The sequence below is a fragment of the Mercenaria mercenaria genome, chromosome 2 (assembly GCF_021730395.1).
Source record: "Mercenaria mercenaria strain notata chromosome 2, MADL_Memer_1, whole genome shotgun sequence".
Lineage (NCBI taxonomy): Eukaryota > Metazoa > Mollusca > Bivalvia > Venerida > Veneridae > Mercenaria > Mercenaria mercenaria.
The window spans coordinates 110,577,077-110,602,091 of NC_069362.1; the positions used below are offsets into that span (position 1 = coordinate 110,577,077).

The window sequence follows — 25,015 nt, forward strand, 5'->3', positions numbered from 1 at the left end:
TAAATGATCAAATATCTTTTCAGCGTAAGTCTTAGATAGGTGTAATAATTAATTATTTTTGGGTCATTACCGACGTCTGGTCATTATATCTTGGTGGATTTTGAAAAATATAGTTAATTACCAATGGAATGGTGTTGTTTTACATGCATATTTAGTGGGGGCCATTTTTGGTCCTTATCATATCCCGTCCTTTGAAGATTTTTTGAGTATATATTCTTGCACAGCATTTGCGAGCTTTATTGGCCTATATATTTTAAGGGTAGTGTAATTGTTGAGGTACGTGGCATATATCCTGTTGCTCAACGGACAGTGTGTGCAAATTAGGGGCATATATCCTGTTGCTCAACGGACAGTGTGCGCAGATTAGGGGCATATATCCTGTTGCTCAACGGACAGTGTGCGCAGATTAGGGGCATATATTATGTTGCTCAACGGACAGTGTGTGCAGATTAGGGGCATATATCCTGTTGCTCAACGGACAGTGTGTGCAGATTAGGGGCATATATCCTGTTGCTCAACGGACAGTGTGTGTGCAGATTAGGGGCATATATCCTGTTGCTCAACGGACAGTGTGTGCAGATTAGGCTCATATATCCTGTTGCTCAACGGACAGTGTGTGCGGATTAGGGGCATATATCCTGTTGCTCAACGGACAGTGTGTTCAGATTAGGGGCATATATCCTGTTGCTCAACGGACAGTGTGTGCAAATTAGGGCCGTATATCTTGTTGGTAATTTTCAGAAGGGGTTTCTAAATTAAATAAATATGTAACATTTAAATTTGAATTGAGTTTTAATTTTGACTACCCCTCATTTTGTAAGCCTACATCCGCCACTGTTGTCACATGGTTTGTGTTTTACTCATTCTATAAAAAATGTATTTGTGTCAATACTTTTATTCGGGAATTATCAAACTGATTTAAAACAGGTTTGTAATAAAGGTAGAACAGATTATGTTTCTTGGTTTTGATATAATATATGACTTGTAAACTTGATAAGTGATATTTCACCAAATCGAAAGTACGGTTTTATAAATTAGTAAACAGTTTGTATAGTGAAACTTCACGGTATTTGAAATATATCAAATTTTAGTACATATTTGATGAAACGAGATACATTGTATTACAATGTAACAAGAAGTTATTCTGTTCCGCGTATAAAGATTACGATTGTAAGGAAAACAAGTTTGTTATTGAAATCATCCTTTTAACAATATTTTATGAAAGTCCAGTCCACTTACATGGAAACACGCAACTGGAATTATGTAAAAATCGCACTGTTTGTGTTTGAGTGGAACAGTAAATGTTTGATAGTGTCAACAGAGACGTAGTCAAAGCTGAGAGTTAACAATATTGCTGACCCCAACGTCCAATAAAACGTAATTGCTCTATTATATGAAAAACGTAGAAAAGAATAACAACTCTTGCCTGAAGCAAGTAATAAAGAGCACAGACATTTATTAGTTTACTTCCTTGTCAAGTAAAGTATAACGTGAATGAGCATCTCTGCATTACAAGTGTTCCACATCCAGTATCACAGATAGTAAAAATGCATTGACAATCTTCTGCGCTACAGGAAGATCAATAGAGATACATGTATAGACAGTATTCATTATAGAAATAATAAGAATGTGTACTATTAGTTATATCGGAGTTTTTCATTTGCATTTATATTGAGATAATGATTATAAAAAAATTTGTCTATCCTCGTTTAAATCGTACATAAGTAAAAATAGATGACGTAATTTAAAAACGCGTGGACACTAAATTACTATGCTCATATATTTCATACCAAAACTTGAACATTTTACCCGAAGAAAACCCACAGATTTAGAATACATAACATGATGAAAGGTAGGGGTAGTGATTATCATTCTGAGATAAGATTTGAAATTAAGATGTTTAGACAGTGCATTAAAATCCATATATTACAATGACGATATACATAACGCTGTACATATTTTTATATGTTTAGTTAAAGCTATGGAAGATATAGAACACGTGCTCACCTGCTCAATATGCATAGAATTATTTGAAAAGCCACGTTTGTTACCATGTCAACATACATTTTGCAAAAAATGTCTCTCAGATTACATTACTAGCAATACGAAAAATAAGCAAAAAACAAAACCAAGTTTTGTATGCCCTTTGTGTAGAGCTAACACAGCGTTGAGTAAACAGCCATTTAACGGTGAGGAATTTCCAGCCACTTTGGCCATCCAGTCCTTACCGGATTCAAAAGAGTTGATGGAGGGAATAGAAAAGAAAAAGCTACCCAAATATATTGGGACTGCATCTGGAGTAATGTCAAAAATAACGAAAAAACTATTCACAAGATCTAAAGCCACACAAACAGAAGGTGAAGAAAGGGTGCGCCAGACAAATACAACCAGATTGGCCAGTCCGGCAAAACAGATTAATTTGAAAGAAAATAAATCGGGTACAATGGATAATGATTTCTGTTCTCAATATTACACTTTTCAGAATACTCCAAACTTGTATCAACTTGTGCTAAAGAAATTGATAGGACTATTGTTTTTAACTGAAAGCCATAGACTGAGGAAAGTGATGACAATGCTGTTGAGTATCTTCAGTGTAATGATGTATCTAGTTTTAGCCCATATTCGCCTTTGTATTTGAATTGGAATCGATATTGATAAATATTTCCGTTCTGTCAATTTTAATGCAAGTGGTTTTTGTACGACTGAAATGTGATATAACAATGCTAAAAAACCGTCTGTATGCACTGGCTGGGTTTTCACTGGCATATGTTGTTACAGTTTACATATTGTGCATATTGTTCTTGGGTTTAGCCTTTTATGCTTGCGAATTTGTTCGATACCAAAAGCATGGATTCCACCTTGTGGAAAAAAGTGTATTTACAAACGAAGGGCTTAAAAAAGTAATGGCCAGGGAGTTTAATACTACACTAGATATCGATAGTGAAACTGAACACAAGGAACAAATGGAACTGCTAGCTGATTTCGTTATCTACATAAATACTTTGAATAGGAAATCTAACATTGGCCTGTACAGGTCAATTTAACAAAATTGGTATGCCATCTTAGTTCTATTTACATTAGCTAGTCTTGTGCTATCATGTGTTGAGATGAGAGCATGTGGTCTTTCATAGGGAAGTGGATGAATCAGCAAGGGAGACGAAACAACATACACGTCGTGCGCCGCAGACGATGAACAGCAATGATAGAAATATTACTAATTAATGCTCAAAATACTTAGTAATTTGTGTCTTTTCTTTTCTGTTTTTTTTTCTTTATTTTTATTATTTGATACAGCTTCAAACAACCAGAACTGTTAGTGTCATAAACATGTTCTTATGATGAGATCGCAAGCACTTTAAATTGTTCGTTGTAAGACTTTTAATTTCTACGTATTGATTTGTCATGTCATAATATTGTTGTACCGCATATTAGTTTCCTATTAAACTAAATTCCAGGTACAGGGCATATAGATAATGAAATTGATTAGGTAATGCACCAGTTATTTTGTGAGTGTTAGAGAACAGTGGAAAATTGTTTCCCTCGGTATGTAACTGGATAATATTATTGACTGTTTTCGTAATACCAAAGAATTTATACTCGACTGTAAAAGTACACTGAACACAGCAGATAGATACTACAAAAGTAGCAGTATACAAATGAACGTTTGAAAGAAACTGGCAAATGTTCACAAAATTAAGACAAAATGTTAATTTGTAATGTTAATTTTCTGGTTTGTATACTTTCATTACCTCTAATGAACAGACTCAATCAAACAGAGTCTGCTATTATTCTTCTTGGTTGCATTCTTTGCTTCCAAATGATCTTTTTACAGATTTTATCAACTATCACAAAAGCAATCTTTAAGTGCCGTGTACGGCTGTAGAAAGTCTCCCCGTACTTAGATTCAGTGTTGTTATATTTTCTGGTCCTTTGGGATCATGGAGTCCATTCAACATATGTGTAATAGAGCTCCGCTTAAGCCGGTGCTAGGGGGCATGAGAGGTGTTGCACATTTCATTACCTCTCATGAACAGACGCAATCAAACCGAGTCTGCTATTATTCTTCTTGGTTGCATTCTTTGCTTCCAAAGGATCTTTTTACAGATTTTATTGAAGATAATTGCAAACACTAATGAAAAGTTAAATTGTCGACCTTTGAGGTCAATGAATCCAGTCAGATGTCCGATGTTTCTTTACTGAATTATGCCCTTTTTTGACTTTTAATGTAACAATTACAGTTTTTGTATAATTCAAATGAAATTTGGTGTACCTCATCGACATTAAAAGATCATGAACACATTTTCAGGACTTTCATGTCCGTTTTTGTTTTTCTTTAGTTATGTCCTTTTTCGGACTTTTCAGTATTATAATTACCTTCAACTTTTACAGTTTACATTAAATTAAAACGAAGCTCAGCCTAAAATGGGCATGTTCACATTGTCAGGAGTTTCAAGTCCGATTACTTTACTTTTAAGTAATCTCCTTTTTACACCGAGTTTTATAAGGCATTTTCAGCGGTCATACAATGTTGACATCATTGTTTATTCAAGGATTTACATGGGCTAAAGATCTGTCTCCCGCCCGATACCGAATTTATTTAACAATTCTTTGCCGCCCGGGTCAATATCTTTCAGCTTTTTTTGTGACACGTCGCACTGCTATAGTTGAGGTATCTATCGGCCAAGTCGCAGCTCGCTCCTGGTCATGCCTTTTACATTTCTGAAGTATATGCTCCGTAGTCTGATCATCCTCAATCAAATATTTAAACAACGACACATATCTGGGGTAACAATTACCAGAAATAGGAAATAACAATAAACGAATATTTTTATGTTCACGAAAAGATTCGGCCTCATCAAACATTTAACAGAGAAATCACAACTTTCTAAGTACAAAAGGGTGATAAATCTGACAAAATGGTTGTTGGCCAACATACCCATCTAATGGTAATAAACAAGTCTGAAAAGTTTCAATGCTATTACAAGTAAAATATTCATGAATAAAGAACTTGAACAAAAATATTAACAAAGAAGTTCTCGAAGTACAATTATTATGGTCATGATTCTGACAAAATGCGAGAGGTATGGTTTTTAGTTTTTGTAGTCATCGCATGGTAATAAACAAGTGAGCAAAGTTTCAATGCTACAGGTCTTATAGGTTTCGAGCAAAAGTGGTCTTAAGGAGGAAGGTTACCTTTATATTTGTATGTGCGCATGTCCAACCGGAAGCTAACGTGACGATTAACGACGACGTTTACGACAAACTAAATGTGTTTGTATATTCATTCTTTTGAAAACAAATCATAGACCTGTCTTCGATCTGACGCTTTATGGTTTAATAATGCAGAAATAATGAATAAATTGCCGCAGAAACGCTTCAAAACAATGTTGTCTTAAAATGACGTCATTGACGTCATGACGTTTCGTGTTAGTTACCGCGCAAAATTAATAGCTTTTATCTTGAAAGTACGTAATTCTGTGCATTTTCTTTATTCAAACTATTTTCAAATAACCATTATTTGCTGAAATATTTTTTATGAGTCTTTTGCTCTGAATAATAATCAATATTTTACTTCTTTTATGTAGTTATATTGAAATGTTATGAGGAATGTAAGAAAATGGATGATGGTAACCACTGCCATTTGGAATATAGTTGGGTGAGAGGTTACTTGTTACGGTCATTTTCAAATAAAAAATCTAGCAGTTTGATTTGTAATACCTATTTTTCAGATTCCGTTGATAAGTTGTTACTTATATACTAAAACTAAAATCTAAAATTGTTCAAATTTCAGTAGAAAATTGTGGTTTCTTGAATTGAATTGATGTTACCATGGAAACGAAGCCCGTGACCTATGCATCTAAATGTAAATTTCAAAAGCGTTGACACTAGTCTATTTAAGAAACACAGCTTCGGCTTTTTATTTTCATTTCAACAATATCCATGAGAATAATAGTACATGCTGAACGATTTTTCCATGAAAAATGCCAGACGAGGGGTACTGCTGTTAGTATTCTAAGCTTAGAAATTTGTTTGAATAAATGCAGATAACACGAAAATATAACTTACGTTAGAAATGATATGTTTTAACGCTACATCAACTAGAAAGATAATCTTATTCAATATTATTTTATAAGAAATTACGACAAAAAGCAAGATATAAGCCATTTTAAACATCTCTGTTGCCATGGTTACTTTAAACTTTAAGAAAAATAGGGTACCATGTATAGTGCTTGGTATTTTGCTAATAATATTACCCAAATATTCCATGTTGGTCATTAACAAAATGGCACTGAAGCCGTCGAAAACCCCTATTTTTATACATAGTTGTTTAAAAATGAGAGAAAATGCGTTACCAAGGAAACACGAGGCCCGCGACATATACATTTTAAGCTTATATTAGAAAGCTAACGTGCATACTAGTAAAATTATAGATTATGCTGACTTCTACGGATATCAATGAAACTAAAATACACTGAAAAGTGTTAAATATCCGTATTTTCCTTCTTCTTTCAATATGAAATACATTTGGAGGGTCATGTTCTTCAAACCTGGATAAAAATTGAACTTGAAGGGACAGAGACAAACGAAACTGAGATTTTAGCAGTTAAAACTTCATATTACACGAAATACAAAACGATGCTGCGGTTCAGCTAATTTGAATTTACCCTTGTAACAAGGTAACCTACCTCCTTAAACAAAAACTGTAACAAACGCCGACGATCAATGCAAATTTATCAGGACGGGATTCGAACCTGTTTTAATAGATGCGAAACCTGACCATTGTACTTAATAAGCTTATATTTTGTATTCATTCATTAAATAATTGCTAATTTGATAGATATCTAATTTTGCATACAAAATATGACATTTGCTTGGACTATCTCACTGCCTGTTCAAGATAAACGTCAAAAGGTCAAGCTCAGAGGTCATTGACGAACTCTAGTCATATTCGTTCATCACAAGTAAATTGTCTCATATATATTGAAGAAAATGATTACAAATTCCTACCAAAGCGTTTTGATAAGCGCTTAAGTGTTTTACAAGAAGTTTGAAATTATCAAACACGCTATTTAGTAACATGTATTGCATGACAAAACCACATATATTATAGCTGTACATGTTTTGGCTTTGACATATCTTTACTTAAAGATTTCTTTCTTATCTCCTGGTATGTTCGACATCAGACTTGTTAGTTTTATACAAACTAAATAAGGTTAGACATGTATTGTTTCTTTTATTGAAGTTAAGATGGGCCACAATTTTGACACAATTCAGGGGATGTAGTCATGCATCTTGACATGCTTACAAATCGAAGGTATTTTAATCAATTCCTTTTCCTAAGTTCAAAGTTCATGGTTAAAAATATGGAAGAGAGATAATAATTCATATAGTTCAAATTTAAGTGCGTATATAAATGGTCCAGTATCTAGTAAATTCATGAACATTGTACGCAGCTGTGTATTTTGCTAATAGTTTATTTTTGGCTTTTATGTTGTAAAACTGGTTATTTGGGATGATGAAGTCCATTCAATATCTATGTAATAGAATTCCGCTTAAGTCGGTGTTATGGGACGTGAGGTTGTTGCACTTCCAACTACCTTTATGAACAGACTCAATCAAACCGAGTCTGCTATTATATTTTTTGGTTGCATTCTTTAGTTCCAAAATCGTCTTTTAGATTTTATTATATTGTATTTATGAAAAAATCCTTTGGAAGCATATAAGTCAACCAAATAATGAAAGATAATGAAATGTGGAACACCGCTCACGCACCCCACCCTTACCGGTGTAAGCGGAATTCTATCATTATACAGATGCATTTCACTGATGATTCCACCAGAAAATACAATTACACCGATTCCTAGTACGTATCACACTGCTTTTCAAGTTCAAAGTTATTTGTTTTAAAGGACATTTTAGAATACTCGTCACTGAAGCGCAGTTTGATCATTTTAATGGATATGTATAAACAAATGTCAGTAATCAAGTTACATCATTTATCAGTGACAGCATGAAAAAATAGGGACCCATTTATGACTTATGAACAGGCTCAATCAAACCGAGCCTGCAACATTTTCGTTTTTGTTGTGTTGAGCGACCTGTGGAGTTTCCACTTTTTCTAATTAATCATCAGAACAATAGGTAATAGGAAGTACATCCTTAAAAGAAAAGTGCGTTTTCATTTGTAACAATAAACACACAGGTCTAATTGTTTACCAGTTACACTATTTTATTCGGCTATTGTCATTGTTATTGAAGGCATACTAGTATCAATACGCAGACACATTATTTTGACCTTGCTCAGTTTAAACAGGAAGTCGGCCATTTTTATCAAAACAATTATGACCTTTAAAACATTTCACGGTGATTTCTGTTTTCAAATTGAATATCCGGATAAAAAGAATGGATTATGACACTATTTACCTATGGCTGTAAGTATGTTTTTCATTTAGTGTGGATGCACTTTTATTAGCCTATTGTCCTATGTCATAATCAATAATGAACAACAAGTTTTATAATTTGATACCCATACAAATTGAATTTACAATGGTACATGAAACTCGACTAAAATAGTTTATATATGAGTTTTCACAACAGGATGAAGATGTACAGCTGCAAATATACTGTAAAGGGGGATTACCCATTATGCATTTTCTGTTACTACTTTGCTATTTGAATAGATAAATGTTCTTGTTTCTGACTAAACACTAGTGACTGAAAACAGGAAATGTACAGGACAATATTCAGCTTGAATCATAAACAACATATCAATTGCAATGACGAACAAACCCTATTAAAGACAATTTGAAAACATTATATTTTGTACTTTATTGTGCTTCAAGGAGTCTCCGTGACCGAGTGGTTAAGGTCGCTCACTTTAAATCACTTGCCTCTCACCTATACTGGGTCGAGCCTCGCCCAGCGAGTTGAACTCTTCGTATGAGGAAGCAATCCATTCATCCGATGGTTCCACCTATGTGCCCGTCAGAAATGAAATAATACAAGGAGGGACACCTGGAGTTTTTCTCCATTCCTCCACCATCAGAAGTTGGAAGGTCGCCATATGATGTATAATTGTGTTGGTGTGACTTTAACACCCCCCACCCCCCACCCCCCCCCCCCCCCCCCACACACACACACTAAAAAATATATTAAGCATCATGTATTTACAAGAGAATGTGATATTTGACAATAGTATTTTTCAACAAGAGGTTTGATTTACTTCTTTGGTTTCCTGTTGGTCGTTCAGTCAGTTACACTTTAATGATATTGTTAACAAAAACGGTCAACATATATCTTTATTTTTGTCAATACTATGTCAGTATTCATCCTTTGCAGTTACAAACACACATTTTATCGTGTAGGCAAATAATTCTTCCGACTTTACTCCAAGTGAAACTAAATGTTTCATTCAATCAAGTGTATAGAATGTTACTCGTTATATTTTCTGGTCGGTCATTTTATTCTGGTTTCGTACATGAACAATATACATATAAGCAGATAAGATAGCGGGCTGAAACATTATGACTGAAGGGGCCTCCATGGCCGAGTTGTTTCGATACCTCGTTTGGGGTGTAGAATTTGTCCTGTTAGGAAGCCAATTAGCTGGCTTACGGAAGGTCGTTGGTTCTACCCAGGTCTTTTCCTATGCCTGTTAAATGTCCAGAATGGCGTCTGTGATCTTCCTCCTCCATTTAAGTTTGAAAACTCGCCATATAACCTAAATTGTGTCAGAGTGACTCTAAACGAAGCAAGAACAAAAACAAACATCGTGATTGAAACGTTACTATAAATTACGTGTGTTTAAATATTTCTTGCGTTATTGCAGTTACGATAGATTTCGCAGGAAATGAAACCAGAAAAGAAGAATTATCACGAAAAGCTTGGCAGTAGTTCAAGTATTGAACTTTATTATATTCCTATATGAATTCTGTCAAACTGCGGCTTGTATTAATTTTCACAAGTAAATATAAACAGGCAGAAAAATTTAGAAAAAGTTTGAATTTTGCCTACCTCTCATTTTGTAAGCCTACGTACGCCACTGTTGCCACATGCTTCCATACAGTTGTTCAATAAAAAGTTTTATTTGTGTTGGAAATTATCGAACTTCTTTAAAAGAGGTTTGTAATAAAGGTAGGAAAGGTTATGTTTCTATGATTTTTAAACCCGATATGTGTTTTTATACCGAATCAAAAGTACAATTTTATACATAAGTAAGCAATCTGTGTAGGGAAAATTTCACGGTATAAGAGATCATCATGTTTAACAAAATGAAATATATAGTACGCTGATTTCAGGTGGTATTGTATTACAGTGTATCAGGAAGTAGTTGTGTTCTACATAACTAAAGATTACACGGCCGTAGCCACACTGTGGCAAACGGAGGCACTTGCCTTGACGTTTATTTGTTTTTATTAATTCTCTTGCTTTTTGATAAAATCGGGCTACTTAAATAAGAGTTCTCCAGTAACAAAATCTATGGGAATTTCAGTAACTTCAGTAACAATATTATGTAGCAGTGTGTAGATGTAGCCTTGAAGAATATTCGTTTCAGTATTAATAGATCTTTACTAGAACAATGTATTATATTTCATCAGTGCACAAACAAAAAGTACTGTTTCCAGATAGTTGCCAAAAAGTATCGTTTAAAACATTATACTGTTCAGTTAGTTAGTTAGTAATTTACATCTCTAAGTAAACTTTTTAAAGGGTTAAGTAATTGTTGTCTGTACTCTGATATTTGTTGAAAGAACAAAACTGAAAAGGTTCAGGAACAAAAGTCTTTGGCGACTATAGTTCACATCACTAGCGGGGAGGGGGGACAACATTGGGAATCTGCCTTCGGTAAAATCAATTCCTGGCTACGCCCCTAGATTTCGAGCTTTTAAAGGTACACAATTCAATTGTCAAAATCAACTATTTAATAACGAAATTAATAACGAAAGTCAATGTTCACGGAACACTGCCATTTACAATTTGCAACTGCAATTATTTAAATATCACACTGCTATGAGTGGGACAGTAAATATTGAATATGGGTCAACCAAGGCGAAGCCGAGGATGAGAATTTATCATAGAATGTTAATGATATTACTGCCCAACCGTCCGATAAAAATGATATGATATTTGTTATATTTCATGACAAGAACAGAAATAATTTGTAATGCACATATTCCGCAAAAAATTTAATTGATTTTAAACCTGTTGAAATACTAGATCCAGTCTTAAGCATTCGTTAGAGATAGAATATTCAAAGACAGGAACATATTAAATAAAGACTAAAAGCGATTTCTAAGTCATCAAATATCCAAAACAATTTTACAAATAGAAATGTTATGAAAGTTTTGTTTATGTCCATAACTTAAGTTCTGATATTAAGTTTATAACTGTGTTCGCAAAATAATGACAACTCTTGCCTCAAGCAAGCAATTCTCTTATCAAGCAAAATGTATCGTTGCTGAGCACCTCTACATTACATTACGATTCTTGCAAATTGTGAAAAGCTCCCGGTATCACTGACATTGAAAAAACACGTTTCTTTGCAAAACTTTGATCAATAGAGATACGTGTAAAGGCAGTTTTTATTTTAGAAATTGTAAGAATGTGTAACAATAGTTATATCGCAGTTTTAAGACTGAGATAATAATCATAAAATGAAATTTCATCTATTCTCGGTTACAGCCGATGTGACTGTATAGCTTCTCCAGATCTGCATGCAGTTCATGACTTAGAAGTAATAAAATTGAGAAATTCAGACGCATGTAATATGTGACCTTGATAATTGTCATTGTATCCTGAATGGAAGCGTTCTTATCAAATAGTATTATAAGTGAACGAGGAGAAAGCATAGCTATCACAACATTTGTTAACGTAGGACATATCGTCATAATTTCAACAGTATACAACATTGGACCAATTAAAAGGATGTGAAAGATAAAGAAAACATAACCGTAAATATAAAGAATAAATAATACTTTAGTACTTTCCCTTTTGGTATAATACATGGATGTAATTTTAAAAACGCGTGGACACTAACTTGCTCATATATTTCATACCAAAACGCGAACATCTTATCGGAAGAAAACCTGATGACATGATGAACTGTAAGAGTAGTGCTTATCATTCCGAGTCATAATTTGAAAACACTATACACGTTTAAAATATTTAGATAGTGCATTTAAAAAAATCCATATATTATAATGACGATATACACTTTACATATTTTTCTACTTTCAGTTACAGATATGGAAGATATAGAGCACATCCTAACTTGCTCAATATGCATAGAACTGTTTGAAAAGCCACGTCTGCTACCATGTGCACATACATTCTGCGAAAAATGTCTCTCAGATTATATTAATAGCAATACGAAAAATAAGCCGAAAACAAAACCAAGTTTTGTATGCCCTTTGTGTAGAGCTAACACAGCGTTGAGTAAACAACCATTTAACGGTGAGGTATTTCCAGCCAATTTGACCATCCAGTCCTTACTGGATTCAAAAGAGTTAATGAAGACAATAAAAAAGAAAAAGCTACCTAAAGATATCGGTACTGCATCTGGAGTAATGTCAAAAATAAAGAAAAAACTATTCACAAGATCTAAAGCCACACAAACAGATAATGAAGAAAGGGTGCGCCAGACAACTACAATCAGATTTGCAAATCCGCCAAAGAAGATGAATTTGAAAGAAAATAGACTAGTTTTAATGGAGAATGATTTCTGTTCTCAATATTTCACTTTTCACAATGTTCCAAACTTGTATCAACTTGCACTACAGAAATTGATAGGGCCATTGTTTTTAATTGAAAGCCATAGACTGAGGAAAGTGATGACAATGCTGTTGTGTATCTTCAGTGTTATGATGTATCTGCTTTTAGGCTTATTCTCTATTGTATTTGAATGGGAATCGATATTGATAGATATTTCCGTTTTGTCAATTTTAATGCAAGTGGTTTTTGTACGACTGAAATGTGATGTAACAATGATAAAGAAACGTATATATGCTCTGGCTGGTTTTTCCATTGCATACGTTGTTACGGTTTACATATTGTGCATATTGTTCTTGGGTTTGGCCGTTTATGTTTGCGAATTTGTTCAATACCAAAAGCATGGATTCCACCATGTAGAAAAAGCAGTATTTTTCGACGGAAGGCGGCTTGGGAATGTACAGGTCAGGGAATTTAATACGACATTAGATATCGATAATGAAACTAAAATAAGAGAACTAGGGGAACTTCTAGCGGATTTCGTCGTCTACACAAATGCTATGAGTAGGGAATTTTACGTTGATTTTTATAGGTTTATTCAACAGCAGTGGTATGTCGTCCTAGGACTATTTACATTAGCTAACCTTGTGCTATCATGTGTTGAGAGCTTGTGGTCTTTCATAGGGCAGTGGATGAATCAGCAAGGGAGACGAAACAACATGCATGTCGTACATGCACGCCGCAGACGATGATCAGCAATTATAAAAAATATTACTAATTATTGCTTACAATACTTGGTAATTTGCGTAATGTTTGACCCAGCTTCAAACACCTAGAACTGTGTAATAGTGCTATAAATTTTTTCTTGTGATGAGATCGCGACCGCTTTAAAATGTTAATTGTAAGAATTTTATTAGTTTCTACGTATTGGTTTGTCATGTCATAATATTGTTGTTCTACATGTTAGTTTCCGTTAAACTAAATTTCAGTTACAGGGCACATAGGTTACGGAATATGATTAGATAATGCACCAGTTGTTTAGGAGTGTTAGAGAACAATGGCGAATAATTTCCCTCGGTATGTCATTGGACAGTAGTATTGCTTACGCAATACCAATAAAACAACTATATACTCGACAGTAAAACAAATGTTCACAAAATTAAGACAAATACTGATTTGTAATGTGTTTGTTTATTTGAAGAAAATTGCATACATTAATCAAATATTGAAATTGTCGATAAGACATCATCATACTAAGAATTCATCTCCATGGACGCTAGCTATACAACAACATCTTTAAGTGCTATGTGGCTATCGTTAAATGTCTCCTGTGTTGATACATTTTCAGAACCTTTGAGATCATGTGGTGATGTTTTTGTATCAACCTTTCTGTGTTTGTATTAAGGAGGTAGGATACCTTGTTACAAGGGTAAATTCAAATTAGTTGAACCGCAGCATGTTTTTGTATTTCGTGTAATATGAAGTTTTAACTGCTACAGTCTCAATTTCGTTTGTCTCTGTCCCTTCAAGTTAAATTTTTATCCAGGTTTGAAGAACATGACCCTTAAGAAGTTATATAGCGTATAACATTTCATTACGACGATTTTGCATACAATTCTTTAGCGCATGTACTGTCGTGTTATTATGTATTCTCAAGCAAATGTTTACAGTCCTAGTTTACAAAGTGATGAAATTCATTTGTTATGTATTAAACGGATAAAAAGTTTTGTTTACGAGGTAGGACTTTCAAATAACTCCCCTAAACTGAGTTTAGGATATATTAATTTGTTTGTTTGTTTGTTTTGGGTTTAACGCCTTTTTTCAGCAGTATTTCAGTCATGTAACGGCGGGCAGTTAACCTAACCAGTGTTCCTGGATTCTGTACCAGTACAAACCTGTTCTCTGCAAGTAACTGCCAACATCCCCACATGAATCAGAGGTGGAGGACGAATGATTTCAGACACAATGTCGTTTATCAAATAGTAACGGACAAATAGTAATACGCCCCGCCCGACCCCGCGATCCGTAGACCAACGCTCTTACCTACTGAGCTAAGCGGGCGGGTATATATTAATTGGTAGCTAATTTTACATACAAAGGTTCTTAAGTGAATTAAGGTATCCTTTCTACAAAAAGGTAATATTTTGATGCCTGGTAACACCATGTTTTGTATCATTTGAAAGAGTTGTGTCTGCTGAACAAGAATGATTAAATAAGATGACCGTAAATAATATGCAAGAATCATTACAGTCACCTTTTTTTGTGACTGCGAAATGATATATCTTACACTGTAATAACTGGATTTCTACTGAAGTGACATTGAAGACTATAAGTAAAAAAAATAACAATACTATAACATATTTCTGTCATGTAATTTATATTTTCTTTTCAGTAGACAATACACTTTCAAATGATACCAAAATAATATTAGCTTACCAGACATCAACATTTGATATATTTTGATAGCACTGTTATATTGAACTTGCTTATTTGTGGACCGGTTGCCTTAAACCATTGTTATATGTGTTAATGTGTTAATACAAAAATGATTTACACTTTATTATCAATAATCTATTTAAAGCAATTTACACAAAATTTACATGCATTTTTGTTCAAGACAATCGGGATCAAGTCTATTTAGATGGTCAAGTGGTTAAGACAGCTGACTTCAAATCACTTGCCCAATAGGAAACCTCGCATTAGTTGTATAATTCGTCATGTGAGGAAGTAATCCAGTTAGATTGCGGTGGTTCTACCCATGTATCAACCCATGTTTTAAACAATGCTCGGAGGGGCAATTGAGGCCTTCATCTAACATCAAAAGCTGGAAAGGTCGTCGTATAACCTAAATTGTGTCGGTGTGACACTAAGTATATTTATAACTGGTTAAATTATGTTTCAAAATGCTCATATAACTATGTCTATTTAGAACTGTTTGTATTTCAAACTGCTCATACTGTCAATAAAAACATAAACTTTAAAATAGGGTCATACATTTTAGTCGAATCTTTGGTAACTCGCTTAATTTGGGCCATGTTTGAACACAAAATCGATTTTGACATGCTAAACTGGGCCTATGTTCATATTCAAATTTAATACATTGACGAAATATTAAAGTATTTTATGCCAGATGAATGTCAATGAATGTCAATGAATCTTTTTGGTTAAATAGTAAAAACGGTACATATTTACTTACTACTGAAATATTCATGAACTGATAACGAAATAAAACAAACATTGTATGTACATTTATATAGACACCCGAAAATGTAAAGGTTCGGTACTAGATGGAAGTCTATAACTTTATATCAGATAAATCAAAACTGAGTGAAATCTTCCACTTCACTTCGACGTGACATTCTTTCTTAAAGGGAACGACAACATCTCTGTCTGCTAGGTCGTTTTCTTATATCTTATATTTTTGAATTGTATGTAAGCCTTTATGAAAGTTATCTATCTTTAAACCAATCAAGGCAGTAAATGAATCAAGTATAACAAACATTTCAACGTTTCATACATGATTAAGCAATGTATATAATCTAAAACAAAATTATGTTTTAGCTTTATTAATTAGGTGATTTCATATTGGTTTTGTTATTTGGCCGGAGACTGCGAATAATTACTCTATTGTGGCATTAAAACATTACCAACTTTTAGTAACATCGATCTATCGGAAAATCGATAAATTTGCCTATATAAACAAAGAAGGAAAAAATTACTTAAACTTCAATAGAAAAAGTTCTATTTGGAAATCAAAAATTCGATACCCCACAAATTAAAGTTTAATTTATTCCGGATATTATGAATACTTTTTAAAAAAAATATTTTAATATTTGGTTGGTCCTTTTTGACTTTAAATAGACCCACCTCAGTTCATATAGACTCTGTAGGAAACGGGTAAAAAAACTGACTTTTTCAAATATAACAGATAAAATGAGATATTTTCCGCAAATAATCAAAAAATCGATACCCCTAAAAATGTAGAAAAATTATTCAGTTTTCGTTATGTGTAATTTGTTTTAAATTTAATAATGGTTTGTTTGGTCCTTTTTGCATTTTAGTGTGTACAGTGAACATTTCTTCAAAAATCCGGCTTTTTCCGCCGTTATCCGTAAGTACTCGGAAGCTGTTACGGAAATTATTGTCGTCTGCTAGCCTGACTTTGTCGGTACAAATTGTTATAGCTAAAAGCCTATGAATTGTAGGCAACTTCACATTGACAAAAAAAGAACTGTGATTGTAATTCGACAAATTAAAACAAATTTATTGTTGAACTCAGAAACGCCGAAACCTAGATCCAAGTTTCCAAGTTAGTTTATTCAACAAATTCTCAGTTTGTATGTCGTTTAAAATAACGCTATGGAGGATTTAGTGTTCAGTTCGCATTAAATATACAAATGCTTTTAATTTTCATCGCAAAAAAATACTTAAAAGAACTAATTTTCGTGTGTTTCCGTAAAATATAGTCTGTCAGTAATTGAGTTTCAAAGCATCCTTGAGGAATATTGCGATGATTAATTTCCAGATACCTATATTATTTTTTGCCGAACGATCTGGAGACTTTTTTATTGCCGCGGCGGTCCGGGTCCGATACCCGACGCGGTCATCTTTTTTTCTTCATATGGGATTTTGTAAAAATTTTGAAAAAAAAAATCATTTTCTATTATTCATAATATGACCAAACTTTAATTTGAAAGATAGCCTTGATGAACTGATAATTCTGCTTCTTTCCGAACCTCCTTTGTATATATTTATAATTTACTAGCTTTGTATCGGGAAATATGCACGAGTTCTCAGCGGAAGGAGCGCAATATGCTTCCGCTGAAGAACGAGTGCATATTTCCTGATGCAAAGATAATAACCTTTTTATTACATACACATCTACACGTATAAATATAATGCAAATATCATACATTTGTTCAATAGCCTGAATAGGATTGACGATACTGGACTTAATAGAAAAAAATAGTGCAAGAACAAACACTGAATTACGTCACGCACCCGATATGAAATTCAGGCGTCAGTGTATGGAAAAATATTGACGTTTCCGGTACCAGTGGAACTAAACGGGGAATAGAAACGAGTATGTAATAATATTCTGTATTCTTAAATTAATGCATATTTTTGGTACATTCTCTAATCATTCGTTTAAAAAATTGCGTTATCTATAATTATTTGTTTTAGTCCCAAGATTGCACACAATCACATAAAGCATAAAATAATTTAATTGTAACAAATATTTTAAAATTACCCTTTGACTTTTATTGTGCATTACAATATTGCCTAGGGGTAAACAATATCCGGTCAGTGTTTTTTCAAACCGGGTCATAAAAAATAAGTGTTACCCCACTTACTACAAGTGATAGGTATTTTTATGGTTTTATGGTTTTTGTTTTGTAATATTATATATATTTCACTTTCTTCTGTCTTTATATAGTCTTTTCCCTTTCAGGAATTTTTTTTTATGATTTTTACCCTTATTTCATGAATCGTATGAATGTAGGAAATATCAGTACAAATTTAGAATTCACATCATTAATAGAGTTGTTCCGTAAATATTTACTGAGTAAAGATCCTGGCCCAAATTTCACGAAAAAACTTCAGTTATTACTTAGTTAAGTCTGCTTTTCTAAAATTGAGATTTTGCTGAAGTTATTGTTATTTAATGTTTTCCTGTAACAATATATTTATAGTTAAAGTATACTATGGTATTAGTATTTGTCAGCAGCACTTATTCAAGTCATGTAAATATGATATTTCTATTTAAGCACGATATAAGAAACTTAATCCTTACCATGCTAAATTATAATAATGAACTTGTCTATCTTTCAATTTGGAGAGTACTATTAATTATGAAACGGGGTGCATATACCAAAAAGTTACTGGCTGAATGACAGACAGTGAATATCATGATCAGTCTGCACGGATGTGCAGGCTGATCATAATCTACACTGATCGCAAAGGAAGAACCAATCGTGTCCAGCATGGTAATGGTTAAGTATTTTCTTTTAAAAGTATAAGTCTTATTTCTATACTTCTTTTTCTTTAAAGCGACTGGCCTCCAGATCGTTCGACAACAAAAATATACTTTTTAGACATCTTGAAAAAAAAAAGCTATATTTCTTGTGAAGGCTTCAATACTTAATTACTGACATACTTTATGTTACGGAAATACATGAGAATTTGCTGTTTTTACTACCTTTTACGATGAAAATCGAAAAGCGTTAGTGATTTAGAATTTTGAAAATATTTTAGAAACAAAAGCTCATATTCTAATGTTCATAATATGTGAAAGAAAGCGCGTATAGAGGAAGTATATACGCTTTCTAAATATTTTAGATAACATATTCATATTTTTGAATATTTATTTTATTTACAACAGTTTCGTGTGCGTAAATATTTCTTTTCTGTACATAGATATATGTTAGCATGATGTTTCATGTATTAAAAAGAAAGTAAATTTAAGTTAAACGGTTTCTAAATATTTTAGGTAACATATTCATATTCTTAAATATTACTTTTATTTGACAGTTAATAAAGTATTATATAAATTTTCGACTTGTTCCGATTTCACTTTAATATTATTAAAACTTGATTCAAGTATATCGTTTAGCAAACCGCCCGCCTGTAAATGCATCAGTTAATGACCAAAGCTGTTAATTATCGATTCCCCCTTCCCGACCCCACCACCCACCCCGTGTTACTACAACAACAACAACAATTAGTATGGAAATCAACGAATCCGTCAGGTAGCGCTGATATTGGATTATTGGTTTTATTGATTTTTATGATAGGTAGACCTGTCCCGCTTTATCGGTTCAGAGATGTTACTAAAAGTTGGTAATGAAAACTTTGTCATCTTGCATTATTGTTCCTTCTCATGAGAAGGAACACTTAGGGTGAACATGTCACACTTGACTGAGCAGGTAATTAATATAAGGGTATCATCAAAGGCATCCGAATTCCAGTAGGCGCCGCCATTTTGTACTCATGCATATTCATTAGAAATAGCCTCTTTGCCAATGTGTTTTTACGCATCTTTAAGTCAATCTTTAGTGAAATACAACTACGTAATAAACAGACCTCCAAAAAACAATAATTTAGTTTAAACTATCTAACTCCTAAATCTTACATGTCATATTGTAGAATAGAGATTAACTAAATGAATATTCATCATCTAAAAATAGACTCCCGCCCAAAAATATCGTCTACTATTATTCTTCTCGGTTGCATTCTTTGCTGCCTTCAGAGGTTCTTTTTACGATTTTATTTCATACCAACTTTATTACTTTGACATTTTAAGTATAACCATCAAAACATACTGTACTAATAAAGTTATTCAAGATTTTTTACTTGTCTGTGAATGCTATTGCACGATACGTACCGTCACCGGATAACAACATTTCAATTACTTCCCTTGTTTTTATCTAGAACAGTATAATGCATTTCTTCACTTTACTGAGCTATAAATATTTCGAACTTTGTAATTTCATGCCTTTTGATTAATTGTTTTCTAATTTTTAAGTTGTGAACTTTTTGTACGCACTTTTTCAAATCCATCAGTTTGTTGGTGCCGACTTATATAAAAGTCCTTTTTCTGCTGGTTTAATGGTTCTGGAGCTGTATCCATTCATGCAATGCAATTACTGGCATACTTCCATTGTATTGCTAATTAAAACAGGGAAACATACGACTAAATTCTGATCTGTGCCACTAGCACAGCTGTCGACACTGATTTCCGAAATTTTGACAGAGATATGGTATTTATCAGTTTATTATTGTCCGGTAGGATCGCTCATCAAAAGGTGTTTTTTTTTTAAGTTAAATAAATGGTTGTGTGAAATAACTGTAAGTATTCTTATAATGAATAGATAAGAATGCACGTAAACTAGCAAAACACATAGTTCATAATTATTTTATTAAAGATCCCTTAAAAAGAATATTTAATATGCCCTAGAAGGAACCTTTTGGTAAGCTAAATCTTGTCAGATTGTGATGTGAACCACAGAAGAGAACAGAATCGAATGCCCGGATATCACACTCACGAGATTAGGACAGATACTACTAAATTACAGCCACGAATTACTTGATCAATGACCACTAAGTTTGTTGCGAGTGAGGACGTAGACTGTTAGCGCATTAAATTACTACATTAGGATGTTATACAGAAAAAAATAAAGCGAATGTATGTCAATAAGGTAGTGTCAAGGGTTCCGATTACCGGCTGTCTAGACAACCGCCGCAATAAATCCGTTTTGAGTACGAAATTTTAACTTATCAAACAGATAGTTAAGTGCCGGCCCATTGCACAACTAGGTCACAGGAGCTAAAATAGATTTTGTTACTGACAACTTTAAAGATCTTCTTCTGAAACCACATTTGATATTTGGTATGTAGCATTGCCTAGATGTCCTCTACCAAGTTTGCCCTTGGGTGAAAAGGGACCCTGTGGGAACGTTCACTTTATAGAAGTATTTTAGACCTAAAGCTGCAAAATCTATTCAATATTCAGTGAAAATTTGAGAGTACACCAAGCTATAAATAAAACAAATGAATTGCACTTAGAGTAGATTTGAAATAGTTTTGTTGATACATATATGTATTATACCTCAAAACGTCACTTTTTACGTTATTCACTACAAATCTGCGGTTATTTTCTGAAATATAATTTCAACTTACAGGTATTCCATAACAGCAACATTCTGAAGAGTAACACACATGGCAACCATAGGCGAAGATATTCTAATCTGTTCCATATGTATGGACGTTTTTGAAAACCCCAAAATGTTACCATGCCAACACAGCTTTTGCAATGACTGCCTCCTATCTTTTATTCAAAAGAAAAGAACATGTGTTATCGGACGATTACATTCATTTCATTGTCCTTTGTGCAGACATGAAGTTTTGTTAGAAAAGAAAGATGACGTTGACGTTTCGTTTCCAACAAATTACCTGCTTAGCACTTTGTTAGAAACTCGAAGAGAAGATATCTACAAACCATTCATTATGACCAAGAACAAGTCGTCTGAAAAACATACACAAACAGTAACTAAAACAGAAAGGAAAAAGACTCGCACGCTTGGAACACAGATCAAACGATGTAAAACCGCTAATATAGCTGTACAAACAAAAGGCAATGACATTAATTTACAGAACAGGTATATTCAAACTGATGAATCAAGGTTGACCAAATCCATTAACAAAGGAACACAGACCGTAGAACCAATAAGCAGTATAGAAGAAGACATATCAACAAATCAAAATGTTATGAAACAAAGTACTACGAACGAAAATGCTTCAAATTTCATAGGACATACATTACCTGAAGAACAAATGATGAGGCAAACAGGCCACTGTGTATATTTCATTATGATCTTCACATTTCTTCTTCTTACAGTGTTTGTGTTTCGTGATCACGATTTTTACACGAATTACTTAAAATATGAGATAGAACAGCTTATTGAGAAAATGAAACAACTCAATATATCACTTATATCTAATGGATACTCCGGTTCATTTTGGAGCAGTAACTATGGCTCTGATTTACCTAATGGAAGTGAGCTCTCATTCCTCGGATTTGCCATTAGCTTGTATGTCTTGTTGCTGTTAGTTTTAGCACTGGTAACTGAAAAACTGCCGCTACGTCCAGTGATTAATGTTAGACGTTGGCTAAGGCTAGAAAGGAGACGTCAGTATCGGCGTCGTTTAAAACGTTCGATGGAGGGATTAAAATTCAAGCGTTAATATAAATATGTGTTTAACTAGTACATTCATTGATATTATAATGCAGCCGTGTACCTTGTTGCAGTTTTCTGAATATTTGTCTTATGGCTTTTCAAAGTTTAGCCGAATGAGTAATGCTCAAAGACCTAAACATATTGTACTTTTCTAGCTGACGTACAGCACAGGCACATGATAGACATGATTGGTGAAAACACCAGCTCTCATACCAAACAAAGCGAAATTGAAAATATACAAGTAAATAGGAGCCCCTGTTATATGAAGTATACCATAGACAAGGCCAGAAACCAATATTCAGAGAGCCCATAATTGAAGTTCCGCGCATGCCAAAAAGGCTTCATCGGGGTTTTATTGGTCTTAATTCAACAATATTGATTACTTATACATTGTTTTCTTTTTTACTTTCATAACGGTGAACAGAGAGAAAATGTTAGTAATTATGGTCTCAGGGTCTGTCTGAGTAAACTCTAAGGCAAACCCCTAGGTGAACAATTTCGCATCCTGAATAAATATTTCTTTAATATTTCACGAAGCAGGTAAAATACTTTTAAAAATATTCGCGACGCAAACTTTTAGGCTATTCATAATTTTACCAAGTCAAAGGTCGTAACTCCGGTATTGCTGAGAAAAATAAAAACACAAAATATCAGGTACATAATTTCATATTCTAAATAATAATCCTTTAAAGTTATGTGACTCTAGGTCAAAGACGTTTTGAGATATGTGCGACACATACATTTAAGGCAATTTAAGCATATTTTTGACAAACTCAAGCACCATAATTTGGTCTGGTTGAGGGAAATCCTAAACAAAACAAAACATTCCCATCTCACATCCTAAAAAATATTTCTATAATGTTTCATTAAGCCAGGTCATATACTTTTTGATATACTTGCGACACAAGCTTTTAAGCCCTTATGCATATCTTTGATTAAGTCAAGGAACGTAACTTTGGCTTGGCGGAGTGAAATCACCGAAAAAAAAAGCAATAACCACCAATTCATGTGATAAATAACATTTCCATAATACTAATGTTTCATAATACCAAATACTTTTTAAGATACGTGTCACACAAACGGAGGGACGAACATCCAGAAAAGCGGCATGTGTGTTAATGTTATTCCTCAATTATACGATATATATCTTGAATAATTACCACCCTGGAAACAAAAGAATACAAAATTCAGCACTCTGATATAACTAGCAGCACAAAATAGACACTATAATCTAACATCAACTGACACAAATGTATTGCAGCGTCCCGGTGCCAGCAGAGAGATTTAAATTTGTCTTACGTACAACTTAATATCTCCTACGTAGGACATAGTATCTCCTACGTAGGACATGCTGTCTCCTACGTTGGACTTATATCTCTTACGTAGGAATTAGTAATTGCCATACAAATGTGATGCAGAAAACGAAACAAAAACTGATTTTCATACGTCAGCAAAATCTTTGTGCCATGTTTATCGTGTCGTTAAGATAAAAGGAAAATTGGAGCACTATGTATATAAGAGATGTACGACTACACATGGACATGTATTTAGGTTAAGTTATATTTTCGTATCATAACACTAACAAACTTTTAGTATTATAATAATTCATATTATGTCACATATCTAATGTTATCAATATATCAATATGTGCATTTATTTAATTTTATGAAGGGTGTTGTTTTCATTAAAAAGTGTGAACTAAAAACATACTCCTGGATTTCTGTGTTTTACGAAAAACATCGCGCGTACAGGAAAACAATCGTTTTAATACCTGACGTACTCGCCTTTTTCGTCCGATTTGCTGCCCACGTAAAGTCTTATAAAGTTCCCTTTTAAAAGGAAAGGCTTGCCTAGTTTTGCAATCTAGAAACTATATCGAAGACTGCAAGTATAGCAGTTTATTATCAAAAACAGTTCGCATAATATTGTGTAAAAACATTCGATTTGTCCACTTCTTCTAATTATAGTCCAAATGATTAATCCGACGAAACCAGGAAGTAGTCGACTTCTCTGTCATTTTCGAAAATATGACTAAGCAGTTAAAACATGCAAAGAAGCAGTCTAAAAACAGATATCCCTAGTAACACTAATGGACCCGGCCACAAAATAAGCGCAGAAACTGGTGGCAAATTTTCCTCTGAGATACCCATTTGGTAGATTATATTATTTCAGGGGTGTGCTTACTATGACAGGTCTAAATTTCCATAAATTCTTTACAATAGTAACTAAAATAACTGAAATATGTAAGGTCAGAAATGAAACGAACTTCATTTTCAATAAAATCTGAATATATGTAATTGATTCACATCTTGTTACCATATTATTGTTCGTGAAACACCATCGAGTTATAATAATAGACTATCATAAAACGAAAACACTTGTTGGACCGAAGAATGTAGGTGTGACCGATCGGTAGACTCCTTACATCCTGCCGCTTGGATATATTCTGCTTCCCGGCTTGTTATAGTAGACACGACTACATATTGGGAGGCAAAATAATCGAAAACAATATTTGGAGCCGTAGCTCAAAGCCAAAAATACAGTCGCTACCAATATTTACAGAAAAACCT

At 33.5% G+C, this 25,015-nt stretch overlaps 2 protein-coding genes across 4 annotated transcripts; both read left to right on the forward strand.

The window, feature by feature from the left end:
* The first annotated feature begins 841 nt into the window (after nucleotides 1–841).
* Nucleotides 842–14,202, forward strand: LOC123564896 (uncharacterized). Of its 3 annotated transcripts, none has more exons than XM_045358812.2 (2): nucleotides 842–927; nucleotides 12,238–14,202. In XM_045358812.2, the coding sequence occupies exon 2, from the start codon at nucleotides 12,246–12,248 to the stop codon at nucleotides 13,458–13,460; it is 1,215 nt and encodes a 404-aa protein (XP_045214747.2). In that variant the 5' UTR covers nucleotides 842–927; nucleotides 12,238–12,245; the 3' UTR covers nucleotides 13,461–14,202. The 3 variants fall into 3 exon arrangements, with proteins under 3 accessions (XP_045214747.2, XP_045214746.2, XP_045214745.2); XM_045358811.2 differs by lacking the exon at nucleotides 842–927 and adding an exon at nucleotides 6,908–8,432; XM_045358810.2 differs by lacking the exon at nucleotides 842–927 and adding an exon at nucleotides 10,046–10,134.
* Nucleotides 14,203–16,825: 2,623 nt separating this feature from the next.
* Nucleotides 16,826–22,622, forward strand: LOC123564897 (uncharacterized). Its single transcript, XM_045358813.2, has 2 exons — nucleotides 16,826–17,791; nucleotides 21,390–22,622. The coding sequence occupies exon 2, from the start codon at nucleotides 21,427–21,429 to the stop codon at nucleotides 22,450–22,452; it is 1,026 nt and encodes a 341-aa protein (XP_045214748.2). The 5' UTR covers nucleotides 16,826–17,791; nucleotides 21,390–21,426; the 3' UTR covers nucleotides 22,453–22,622.
* The last annotated feature ends 2,393 nt before the right edge of the window (nucleotides 22,623–25,015 follow it).